This window comes from Colobus angolensis, unplaced genomic scaffold (genome assembly GCF_000951035.1).
Source record: "Colobus angolensis palliatus isolate OR3802 unplaced genomic scaffold, Cang.pa_1.0 Scaffold3, whole genome shotgun sequence".
Lineage (NCBI taxonomy): Eukaryota > Metazoa > Chordata > Mammalia > Primates > Cercopithecidae > Colobus > Colobus angolensis.
The window spans coordinates 21,712,158-21,725,664 of NW_012116265.1; the positions used below are offsets into that span (position 1 = coordinate 21,712,158).

Below are 13,507 nucleotides of genomic sequence, written 5' to 3' on the forward strand. Positions count from 1 at the left end.
AATATCCTGGATTAATAGTTCTGTCAAACTTGCTGTGCCTGGGCAGCTCAGGGATGATCTCTGCCTCTCAGCAGGTCAGGTTGGCTGGGAGTGAATGCCTACAGCCAAGCTGGACAAGCCACGTTCCTTGTCGCTCTTTGCTCATGTGCCTGATACCCAGCAGAGAGGGAGAGCTAAACTAAAGTCACGTGGAGAGAGCAAATCACAAACCACATTCTGCTGACAATACCAGGTTTCATTAGACCCCAGCATCTGGTTAGTGGCACCACCAGAAACACTTTCCATATGCATCCCTGGGACACTCTCCTGGTGGTTTTCAGATGACATAAAGAACTATGCCATCTGGCAACTTTTGGCTGACTTCTCCTCAATGAGAAGCCCTGGCAATCACTATTTTCTTTAATTAAACTTTACTTCTCATAATTTACTCTTTTTCTTTAGGGATCTTGTTCTGTCACCCAGGCGGGAGTGGAGTGGTGCGATCACAGCTCACTATATTGCATGAACTTGAGGTGTAGTTTGACCATCCTTTAAAATAGTTGCCATTTTTTTCCCCTCTGAATATAACTTTCTTATCCTTGGACTTCCAGATCAAATAGCTTGTCTGAGAAGGAAAAATAATTAAAGCATAGTTTTCTGCTATTTATGGTATATCCTATGTCATTTTGTCCATGATTCTGTTCAACTGCTATGGCCATCCTCCATTTGGCTGTCTGTAACCTTCCCACAGCAGACACAGTATATTCTCCCCCTTGCAGAATTTAGACATTGTCTGTGATATCCTGGGCCCTGGAAATCATAACGAGCCCGCCTGGACCGCTTCACCCAGCCCAGTAAAGTCCAAAGTCCACCTGAGATTGACATGAATTCCTAAGGGATCCCTTCATTCTCACTGTCTCTCCTTTCCCACAAACCTTCACCCACACTCAGCAAACCCCTCCTCTCATGAAGTGTTCGGGAGGGTGGGGGCCTTACTGGAATTTGAGGGTCTTGAAAAGGGGGTACATATTGCACCTCCTGGCAGTCTACTATTTAAAAAATCACATACTAGGCATTCCTGCTTTTGAAAAGTCCCTGGTCACCTCAATGCTAGCCATTTCCTTGGCCTTGCACAGAGACCTAGTTTTTGTTGGCCTCTGGCTTTTCTCCCTCCCCTGGCTTTCCCCTCCCCTTAGCTCTCCCCTCTCAGGAACAGAGAATACATTTGTCTCATTTTCTCAGCAGGACAGCACAACCCTCTCCCTTTGTTGTTTGAGTCTCTGCCAACCCCTCTGCCCTTAGGGCCTTACTTCTGCCCCAAGTGGCTTAATGTCCTTTGCCAAGCAAGGAGGAGTTCTAGTGCCAGATGGTAAGATAGCATGTTTTATTTACCTTTCTACATTTATATCTTGAGAGCCCTTCTTGTTCAGAACACAGCACATAGTTGGCTTCTATACATATATATTGAATTAAACTGAAACTGAGAGAAAGTGACTCAATTATTTTATTGGTCATCTTCAGCCTTTGTTTTGTGGACAGAAACCATCCCTTGGCTGAAGTGTGATGTTGGCACTGATTCCACACTCCGTTTTTTCCTAACATCACTGCCAGCAACTAAGTGGGTAGGAGTAGTCTGTTGGGAGAAGAAACAGGGTTTCGTTTTCACTTGTATCTGAACACTTGATTCTACCTGTAAGTGGACAGAACACTGTAGCTGTCCTAGGTTAGGCATGAAGTTCGGAGTCGAAGCTAGAACAATAGGAGTAGAACGAGGGCATGAGTAGTAGGGGGCAGGTAGCAGCTCCTTGGGGAAAAAGTGCTGAATAGGTTGGAATAAACCAACAGGCCAGGCGACCCTGTTTTCCTAAATGATTACATACTTCTTTGCTGACTTTCAAGAACAAAAAAGGAAGTTCATTTTATCTTTGTGAATTCGGTTCACACGCTTGCCTCTCCTCCTTTCCCAAATACCAATGAAACAATCAAATAAAGAATGACTTATTCCTCCATCCTCCCTCCAGCCCACACAGTGCCCACTGTGTGCCAGATAGGCCTAGGCACTGAAATCATTCTAAGTTCTATTTGGAAAGGGAACCAGGAGGAGGATGTGACATAGAACAGCTGGAGGGACGAGGTGGCCACTCTATATTGGTGGTCACAGAAAGCCCTTCTCAGGAAGGGACACCAATGCTGAGTGAGACTTGAATGAGAAGTGAAGCCAGCCATGTGAGGATATGGAGGACAAGTGGCTAAGGAGGAGGGAACAGGCAAGAGCCCAGCACTCAGTTAAGTAAATAAAAAAACCCAAAACAAAAAAAACTAAACATAGTATATAGAGGCAAAGAAATTTCCTATCAGCAGATGAGAGCTTTGAGAAATTTCAGAAAGGCACAAAGCAGATAGACTGAACTTGTGGCATAACAGATTGACAGCAGCCTACGATTCCACTGGAGGCATCAGAGAAGAAAATAGCTGAGTGTCCCCAACAGAATCCTTGGAAAACCTCAAGCTCTGAGCAGCAGAATTGGAAGTGGAGGCAGGGGGTGGGCATCAGACAAGGGGCATATGGAAGCAACTCAGTAGCATGGAACAGGCTCCACATGGCAGAAAGGGTTTACTAAGTTAAGGGAGATGTTTCCCGGCCAGCTTCTCATATGGACAGTAAGGTCAGAGGATTGTGCTCCTGCCAGCCAAGCACACACACAGAGGAAAAAACAGCCTGGGAACCAGGGAGACTTTAAAGACACACTAGCTTTCTTCCCACCTCTCACTGGCTTTCACAGCTCCAAGTGGATTCCCCTAAGGCCCAGCAGAGGACGGAGAAGAGTAGACTTGTTGGGGAGTACCGTGGCGAGGAAACAGAAAGACATCAGAAACTCCGTCAGGGCTTGACTCACAGAGTAGAACACTCGGCTGCAGGGATGTCACACTAGGGAGGATGGGGGTCTACCTCCCCAAGATTCCCATTGCCGCCTGTCTCACTGGAAGAGAGGGTTTTTCATCTTTTAATCCGTTCTTGGGCCACATACCCAGGACGCAGAGGGGAACCTTGGCAACTGACCTATGCCCATCCACTCATATGTTCAGGTGCAGCCCTGCTCCTGTGTGAACTGCTCAGGGGAAAGCCTGCCAGGGCAACTCCATGAACCAAACCAGGACTTCTTAAACTGTGGTGTGCCTCAGAATGCCTTGGGTGCTTGCTTAAGATGCAGATGCCCAGAGCCACCCCAGTATGTGCGTAGTTTTAAAGAGGAGCTCAGGTGATTCCGACTCACAGCATGGCTTCGAACTGTTGGCCCACACCATCACTGAGGGCACCCTCACCAGCTACTGATGGAGTCCTAGGCCACGGCCACACATTCGACTTTTTAAATCTCCCCGAGTGTGGGGAGATTAAAAAAAAATGCCCAGTTGCCAGAAATTCTGAATTAATTGGCTGTGTGTGAGGACCAGGCATTAGTATTTTTTAGAAACTTCCATGTGGTTCTAACATATGGCAGGATTGAAAGTTAATACCTTCATTTATAAAAATGAGCAGTCTTCCAAATAGCTGGGCATACGAAAAGAATGATCTGCTCTGAGCAGTGACCAGAGGAATGAAACAATGACCAGAACTGATGATTCTCTAATAAACAACCCTGAATAAAACTAAGTGGCAGAAATAGAGAGGAGATATGAAAATATGGAAAAAATATAAACTGTGAAAAAAATCTATATCACATCTCCAGGGGGATTAAGATGATAAACACCAATAGAACAGAGCAGGCTACTAGGAAAACAACAGTCCAGGAAGTATTAAGAAGTCTTGGAAATGAAAAGTGTGATTATCAACCACCCTCCCAGCACTCAGTGGGAAAAGAAAAACTCGTTAAAATATAAAACCACAGAATGGACACCACTGAAAAATCAAAGCAGTGATTCTGAAGAGCAATTCAGGAAATTGCATCCTTTGAATATAGAATAAAAAGACTAAAGATGGAAATTATAACAGAGAAAATACAAGAGATGTAGCAACTCCATCCCAGAGGCCCAGAATTCTTAAAAAAAGGATTTCCTGAAAAGTGAGCATAGAATGGAAAAAAAAGCAGCAATGATTTTTTAAAAAGAGAAAAAAAAACCCTGAGTGAAAGAAAGAGTTAAGTTCTTGACTTAGAACAGAAGGAACTACTTAGGGCTCATCAGAAATATTAGAAAGAAGATACATATTATATACCAGTTGTTTTTTAAATGTTCATAGAAATACAAGTTCAAAAATGTTGGTTTAAAATATATCAAGTTAACATACCTCTGGGAAGAACGGTATTTAAAGGAGGCAAAGGTAACTTCACTATTTTATATACTTCGCTCTTGTTTGTTTAAATCGATGATGTTTTTAATTAAAACATTTAAAAGTAAATACAACTAGAATAGAAACTAGGGTTTTTACAAAGTTAATATAAAATTTGATTAATAAAGTAAAAGTCAGGGAAGAGAAAAAGAAGAACAAAGAATGAGATTCAGAAATATATCAGGAAAAAGACAAAATATATGATTCAAGTAAATGTGACTGTTTTATATCCCAATATCCAAAGCAAAACATATTGCTGGAATCTGTCTAATAACCATGTGAAAAGATTCTCAAGTATATTAACAAAGAAAAGAGTAAAATGAGAATTATTTTAACCTTTTGGATTTGCAAAGATAAAAAGATTGATGATGCTTGGGATAGTAAGAATGTGCGGAAATGAGCACTTCTAAGCTAAGGGAACGACAAAGATGTGTTACAGTTTTGCTCAAGAGGAATCTGGACATATGAACTAAAATTAAAATATAAATACCATTTCTAGGAATTCTACACCTGGAAAATTTATACTAAGGAAATAATTGAACTTGTGTAGAAAGATGTTCCTGGAATCATTGTTTATGGTGGCAAAAAAGGAGGACATAAGCTAAATATTTATGATCCAGGGATTGGTAAAATAAAGTTTACTTCACCCGTGCCAGAGGATAGCATGTAGCTATTACAAAGAGTAAGGTGGGCCGGGCGCGGTGGCTCACGCCTGTAATCCCAGCACTTTGGGAGGTCGAGGCGGGCGGATCATGAGATCAGGAGATTGAGACCATGCTGGCTAACACGGTGAAACCCCATCTCTACTAAAAATACAAAAAATTAGCTGGGCATGGTGGCAGGCACCAGTAGTCCCAGCTACTCAGCAGGCTGAGGCAGGAGAATGGCGTGAACCCGGGAGGTGGAGCTTGCAGTGAGCTGAGATTGCTCCACTGCACTCCAGTCTGGGTGACAGAGAGAGACTCTGTCTCAAAAAAAAAAAAAAAAAAAAAAAAAAAAAAGAGTAAGGTGGATCTATATGTGTTTACATGGAAACACTGCCACAACATATTGTTAATTTAAAAATTATTGGACTATATATATATGTATATATTTGGGTATATATATTGAACTCAATTATACAAAAGGATAGAATGTTATATATGCATACAAATCAAAAGTAATAGACACTAAATCAGATGTTGCCAAACTTGCTGAGCTCATGGTACCCTTAGTGTCTCAGTAAATTTTTCACAGTGTCCCTGGGCCAAAAGAAATACTTAACAGTGTCATTTATTATGGCTAGGACCAATCAACTTAATATGTATTTGTATCCTAACACTTAGTAGCTGTTTGAAAGATACATAGATTGAAAAAATTTTTTTTCATTCTTAAATAACTACAATATGCACCTATTGGGCACTATACATTTTCTTAAATTTTGGAATTAGATTGAACCTTACCATCCCTATTTCCTATTCCATGTTAATTTTCATGCAGTTCTTGCTTTTTATCACAGTGACTGCTCCGAAAAACCAGATTTTGCAAAGATGCATATCCTCATAAGAGATGTAATGTGCTCTAATGTTGAAACTGAACCATCTTAAGCTAGTAGTTAGTGCAGTATCTGGCATATGTCAACTATCACTGTTTCCCTAAAAAAATTTGGACTATCCTGTGGTAACTCTGTGAGTTCCCCACAGCGCCCAGGGTGCTCTGATCCACTCTGGGAACCACAGCATTAGACTATAAACAAAGGTTCTTTTTGGAAGGTGAAATCAGGTTGGAGGAAGAGAGCATCTTCTTCTTTATGCACATCTGGATAATTGGAACGTTTTAGAATGAGCATCTGTGACTTTTATTACTTTTTATAAGATTTTTTCCATTTCAAGAAAAGAAGCCAGAAAAGGAGCAAAAGTGAAAGACAATGTGAGAGTGATAGAGATGTGAAAACGGAAATAAAAATTCATCCAGCTGAGGTACAGGGGGTGCTAAAGCACACCACACTAGCTTTGTCTGTGTGTTTCCTTCTGTAATTCTGAAAGTGGTCCAAGTCCCTCTGGGCTTTGGTTCCTCCTCTCTTAAGTACACACACTGGCTTCCCTCACAGGGAAGGAGAAACTGGCTGGAATCACTGCTGGCAGTTACTCCAGAAGAAAAGAGTGACGAAATCATGGTTCTGGAGTCTGCTGCCTGAGTTCTAGTTCTAACTCTGCCCTACTAGTACTATGACCTTGGGCAAGTCCTCTGTGCCTCAGTTTCCATACCTGCTCAATGGTGAGAACAGTAATGTGTACCTGTTGAGGGGATTCAGTGAGAGACACTTACTGCAGGATGTGGCCAGTGCAGAATACGTGCCAGCTATTATCATTGTGGTTGCTATCTAACAGGAAAAAACTTTGGAACAACAGATTCTTTTCTTCCAGCTATCAGAATTAGGGAATGGTGGGGGATGTCCCAGTTATCATGATATCCAAAGAGTCAGAGGGAAGCCACAAGGGATCCATGCACAAATCAAAGTTGTAGGGAGGTAGAAACTGTAAGTAGAACTCAGCCGGGAGGCTATTTGAGGGGTTTCTGTTCCAGTGAAAAAAAAACCCGTCAAATTAAGATAGAATATAAGGTAATCTCATGATCTCATGCATTTTTGTCTACATTCATCCCACTCCCAAACCTTAAAACATTTTTTACCTCATCTCTATGTCCCACAAAGCGACGTCGTCGCTGATCCAAGGGTTGGATGGCTCAGCTGGTGTTATCAAAGGGTCATATTCCATATATTGTTCTGTGTAGGCAATTAAGCTGCAGGAGGGAGACAGAGCAAAGAATGTCACTGATTTCCTTAAAAAAAAAAAAAAAAAACCTTTATTCTATTTTATTCAAACATTATAGCAGTCTACACATAATTCTAAATTAAAAGAAAAAATGTATTTCTGCTCCCACTTCTGACACATCAGACTGTTTCCATTTGTCCTTATTTCCTTCTCATTATGAACATACCATTTTTCTGTTGTTGCAGTCATGATATACACATGCATTTTATATATCTTTTCCCCACTTGACTCTTTACCTGAACCTTGGTGCATCTCTCCTTGGTTATGCTAGCCTTACTGATATTAATACACTGGTCAAACCTGTTTGTATTCTACCCTCCCACAAAGACTGATTCTCAAGGCATCTGGAACACACACAAGACACTACAGGTCCACCAGACTGCCAGCTCAGCATTCCCAGTGGAAGGACTTTCTGATGGTAAAGACTTTTAAACACCAGCAGACCACAAGGAGTTAACATAAGCATTTTTTTCCAAAAAAAGCAACTTAGTTTTTCTAGTTATAATTACGATCTAATAGATACGTTGATCTTATAGATTGACATAATTTATTTTAGACTTTTATTTTTATCAAAATGTATGTGAATAGTTAGAATAATAAAATAGTACCAAATTATTATATATACTAAAAAAGCAAAAGCAATTACTTTTTCCTCCCATCCCTTCTCAGAGAGGCATCTACTTTCCACCTTCTGTTTTTTCTAAAAGTTACCTATATATTTCTAAATTATATGCTTTTATATCTATTCCTGTTTTTATGTTAGACAAGAATTTATCTTTCTATTCACCAGTCCTCAACTCCCATCTTTTCTTACATGATCCTCCAAATAGACTTGTATGACAATTTTTGTTAAATCAGTGGTCAGTGTAACGTTATTAAACTAGATAAAAATTGTTTGCTATTCAGCTAAATATCATACTACTTTTTCCAAGCAAGTGTTTTAACAAACCTATAAAATATCTAGCAATCCTCTTTTTACATCTTAAACACATCAAATAATTGAGCAGTTCTGTCCTCTTGTTTCCCAGAGATCCTTTCTCCTGAAGTCTTTAGTCTTCTTGCTCGAAACTGGATCATTTGCTCATAGACTTGATGGAAAATGATCATTTTAGGACTTCCTGTGCTTCTGTGTTAAAAATCCCATGTTTCCTGGATTCCATGTCTATCTCTTGTTTTTACTCCCTGATTGTGTTGAAGCATATCCTTAGTAGTTTCGGATGCATGAAAATCCTTGCAAGTATAAAAATGCTCTTATCTCCATACTTGATTGATAGTGCTAGACATAGAACACTAGGTGAAAAATCTCTTTCCTTTAGAATTTTGAAGGCATCACTTCATGTTTTTTTTTTTTTCCTGGCATGCAGTGTTACTATTGAGAAGCCTGGATCCATTTTGATTCTCATTATTTGGTTCGGTTTCTTTTCTTTCTGTCAACTTAGAATCATCTCTTTATTGTTAGAGTGTTCTGAAATTTCATGATGGCCCTTGCTGGTTATTGTTATTTACTATGCTGGGTACAGTGTGCAATAGGTAAGAAAATATTTATCAGGAATTTTATAGTGTTCATCACTAATTTTATACCCTTTGTTTCCCTTGTTTGCTTGTCCTATATTTTTTTCCAGTTCAATATTGGACATCCTGAATTGTTAATCTATCTTACCTCCCATTTTTCATTTCCTTGTCTTTTTGTTAAACTCTCTTTCAACTTCCTATTGATTTTTAAAAAAATTTTGAACCATTACTTTCAGGGTTCACTTTTGGTTATCACAGTGTCTAGTTCTTGTTTTACGGATGAAATATCTTCTCATTTCTCTGATAATATGAACTCCATACTTTCACTGTAAGTTTCTTCTACTTGTTGAATTATTTTGGTTCTTCCAAGTTCATTTTTTCTGTCTGTTTATTTTGATTATACTCTTTCACGCTGAGGCTTGAATGTCTGGAAAATCTTTGCACATCCATTTGCGCTTAAGAGTGAGGTACTGAAACCTGCTTGGCAGCTCGGTGGGCATGTGGATGGGGCTTGTCACTGATGGGCTTTATTGTCATAGGGAAGTTTACCAGTATTTTCACGGGAGCTCCAAATGAGGGATCTGGAGTCTTTCCTCTGGGGCATCTATTTTTCTCTAGAGCGGGCATTGGCAAGTTTTTTCTGTACGGCCTAGATAGTAAATATTTTAGGCTTTGTGGGCCAGATGGTGTCTGTTGCCACTACTCAGCTCTACTGCTATGGTATAAAAGCAGCCATAGGCAACTTGCAAATGAATGCGTGTGACTGTGTTCTAATAAAACTTGATTTGCAAAAACAGAATGAAGTATGGTTTGGCCCACGGGTTGTAGTTTGTCAGTCTCTTGCCTATGGGTATATATGTCTGGCTCCTGGAGGCCTGAGAGCAGGGTTGGGGTGGGGCTGAGTGTCTGTTGGGGCTCAGAACATGATACTCCAAAGTATAGCATGTTGGCATGCTGAGTACTTTGAACTAAAGGAGATTGGAAGGGCCTCAGAAGCCAAGGCTTTCACCTTCTCTCCTGCCCCTGCCTTCCATCCCTTTTTCTCTCCTGACGTAAGTCATAGAAACAAGAATTATTTTTCCCAAGGTAGGTCATAGAAACTAGAATGTCTCTCCCGCAAAGCAAGCCACAAAACCTAGAAAGGTCACTCTCTCCCTTCTCCTTTGAAAACCCTCATTCCAGAGAGGTCCTACCCGGGAGGCAGGAATGCTACTCAGAGAGACTAAAAAGAATCTGAACAGACAGGCCTTGCTGGGTTTCCTCCCCTCAGTCTGTTACCAGTAGATCACACCCTTTTGTCCAATCACATTTCTATAAGGTTGCCCATTCTTCATGGAACCTAAGTACAAACACAGACAGTTTTCCCTGTGTCTTTGAGTCTTCATTTCTGAAGGCTTCGGTGTCACACAAAACTGATGAAATAACTGCATTTATGCTTTTCTCTTGTTAACCTCTATTGTTATAGCAGTGTTGGCCATAATCTTTATTACAGATGAGGAAAGGTATCACAATTTCCATCCCTACAGGCCCCACAGTTCAGTGTGTAGAGCTTCCATTAATTCTCTTGTTTTCAGCTGGCCTCTTATGATATCTGATGTGTCTGAGTTCTGAGTGTATGTGGCTCAATTTCTCTCAAGAAAAAACTGCCCGTATCCTTCAGTCGTGGTAGGTGGGAAGGATTGTTTCCTAGTGGGGCAGGAGATCTAGGGGTACAAGGTCTCCTGGGACAGACTTGACCATTCCTCTGCCGTTAGCCCCATGCCTCGTTCCTGCCTTCTGTGGTCCCTGGTGCCTTCAAGAGCCAAGGCCAGGCTTTGTTGCGAAAACTGGCTCACTTTGTCACATTACTTCTGCCCCCAACATGTAATTTAGAATGTTCTTCACTCTGTCCCTGTGCATTTTCTTTTTTATTAAATTTTGAAATATTTCAGGCATGCAGAAAGGTATAAAAATTGTAAGAAATCACCCTTGTACTCACTGACCAGTTAAAAAAATAAAACATTACAAATAGAGACATGGGGGCCTGTGGTTATGTTCCCCAATTACAAAGACTTTGTATCCTGGACAAATGTGTTGAAATTATTAATAAATAGTTTGTTAACCTTGTGAGTTCATGCCATTTTTGTTTCTTTAGTGACATGTTGTATTTGAGGAAAGGAAGAAGATGAACATATGCCTACAATATTGTCTTGGTTGCATTGAGTGACTTTATTACAATTTACTTAATCATTTCCTTTATATTAGACACAGACTTTTTCTTTTTTAATATACATAGTACTGTGGTAGAGCACCATTGTTCACACAGATTTTTTTTTTTTCATCTTCTGGGTTATTTCTTTAGAATTCACATCCATAAGCAGAATTATTTAACCAAAAGGCTTGAATATTTTTATGGTTATTGATCCACAATAAAACGTTTCCTTAAGCATTGCCAGCTTGTGTGTCAGCAACTTCTCCCACAACAGCAAAGTCAGAGCCACAATTCCTACTACTGAATTGCAAAGGGCAATAATGGCCAATTAGCTTAATGCTGACCATGCAGAGAAATTAGTCAGATGCTCCATCTCATGCTACTGGAAGTGTGATCCATGAACCATCAGCAGCACTGGCATCACCTGGGAGCCTGTTAGCAATGCAGGATCTCATATCCCAGCCCAGGCCTCCTGATTCAGCATCTGCATTTTAATAGGATCCCCCAGGTGATTCATATGCACATTCAAGTTTGAGAAGAACCACATCTCATTCCTCAATTTTCCAAAGGGTTCAGGACACAAGATGTTTTATTCATCAAATCGAAATGAAGGAGTCCCTGGTAATTTTGGTTTTGAAGATGGATGTAAATTTTCTGAAACCTCAGAGCCTCCTCGCTGTCTCTGGTGTTTACCATGGCCCAGCGGGGTAGAAGAAGCAGTGGTCCCAGTTGAAAAGCCTTGGTTTGAGTTCTTGGTTGAGTCATTTAACTGATCTTTGTCAAGTTCATCATGTTATATAACAGCCTTGTTGAGCACTCAGGACCATTGTGATAGAAAATGGGAAAGCATCTCTAAAGAATCTTGACAATCCTCCACAAATATAAAATAGACAAGCAAAACTATGTGGCAGACTAGAGGCACATCCTCTGTCCTATAAATCTCCTGCAAGTATGCATCTTCCCCGGGGCCAGCCTTCACCAGTAAGAGCTGTATTAGTTTGTTTTCATGCTGGTGATAAAGACATACTTGAGACTGGGCAATTTACAAGAGAAAGAGGTTTAATGGACATACAGTTCCATGTGGCTGGGGAGGCCTCACAATCATGCTGGGAGGCAAGGAGGAGCAAGTCATGTCTTACATGGATGGCAGCAGGCAAAGGAAGAGAGCTTGTGCAGGGAAACTCCCATTTTTAAAGTCATCAGATCTCATGAGACTTATTCACTATCATGGGAACAGCACAGGAAGTCCCACCCCCATGATTCAATTACCTCTCACTGGGTCCCTCCCACAACACGTGGGAATTCAAGATGAGATCTGGGTAGGGACACAAACAAACCATATCAAGAGCTTTATGACATCTCAGGCAGAATGAACGTGGGCAAGGGTGCTCTAAGAAAGCACTGTGGCAGGAAGGATCAGGCTACAAGTTGGTTCTGCACTTGGGAGCCACTTGTTAGCTACTTGGGCTGACTGAATTCTTTATAAAAGTAATGACATTGCATGTCGAGGAATATGTTAGTTTTCTAGGGCTGCTGTAACAAATGACCACAAATGGTTAAAACAACAGAAGTTTATACTCAGTTTTGGAGGCCAGAAGTCTGAAATCAAGGTGTTGGCAGGGCCGTGCTCCCTCCGAAGGCTCTAGGGGAGAATCTCACCTTGCCCTGCCTCGCCTCTCCTTTCTTTTCCTTTGTTTCTGGTGGCTCCAGGCGCACCTTGGCTTGTGGCTGCATCACTTTCATCTCTGTCTTTGTCTTCACATGCCCTTCTTCTGTGCCTGTATCGTCTGCTCTCTTTTTTATCATATAAGGGCACTTGTCATTGGATTTGGAGTCTTTCTGGATAATTCATGATGATTTATCTAGATATCCTTAACTGAATTACATCTGCAAAGACTCTTTTCCCAAAGGAGGTCACATTCACAGGTTTCATGGGTAAGGCCTAGGACCTATCTTTTGGGGCTCCACTATTCAACCCACTACAGGATTGTGAGACAGCAAGCTGGATGTAGGGATATAGAGAGGACACTGGGCCATCTGTCTCCTTTGCTCAGATCAGCACAAAGACAAGCCAGTAGCAGGAAACTGAAATCCTGTTCAGGGGGTGATGAGTTGTGCTGAGGTTCCCCAGAGGATGAGTCATGATGACATATTGGGGGGTTCTCCCGATTATGAGGCATTTGAGCATCCATGGCATTCTCAAAATCTGAGATGAGCATACAGCCTGGGGGCCCCCTTTGTCCTCTCAGGACATCTACCCTGGCCATTCCAATAATCTCCACCTTAGTTACCTTTGAATCTCAAATAAAAGACATCCACTTGGCAGCCCAAGGCAAAAGGTAGGGCCTCTTTTAATTAGTTAATTATGTTATTGGGGAATTTTTTTAAGAATGGAAATAGATTTCCCTGAAGTAGAACACAGGGATTGAAAAATGAAATTTCCTCCCTTCCTCCCTCTCACTTCCTTAGATTTCAATGAGACAGGCTGGGGTTTTTATCAGACCCCTCCCAAATGTGTTCTAGTAGATCCTCTATGTGGTCACATCTCCAATCTGGGAAGGAGGGGTCCAACCAGCCAGGTCAGGTCCTGTGGACAAGTCCCCATATGGAGCCCTGAGTGAGTGCTGGAGTGAGGGGCCAACAAGGAAGGCTCAGGAGGGGCCGCGGTGAGAATTCAGCCAGCAA

The 13,507-nt window shown here is 41.2% G+C and overlaps 1 protein-coding gene across 11 annotated transcripts in view; it reads right to left on the reverse strand.

Annotated features, from left to right (window-relative positions):
* The window catches only part of RGS6 (regulator of G-protein signaling 6), a 656,379-nt gene that overhangs the window by 64,774 nt on the left and 578,098 nt on the right, over nt 1-13,507 (reverse strand). For 7 of the 11 annotated variants that reach the window (XR_001002633.1, XM_011949627.1, XM_011949623.1 and 4 more), the window contains exon 13: nt 6,977-7,087. The exons of the other annotated variants lie outside the window; for them this stretch is intronic. Coding sequence is in view for 6 of the 7 variants with exons in the window: in XM_011949627.1 (XP_011805017.1) it covers nt 6,977-7,087 (111 nt within the window). In the remaining variant the exon portion in view is untranslated. The remainder of the gene's footprint in view (nt 1-6,976; nt 7,088-13,507) is intronic. 11 annotated transcript variants of the gene reach the window in all.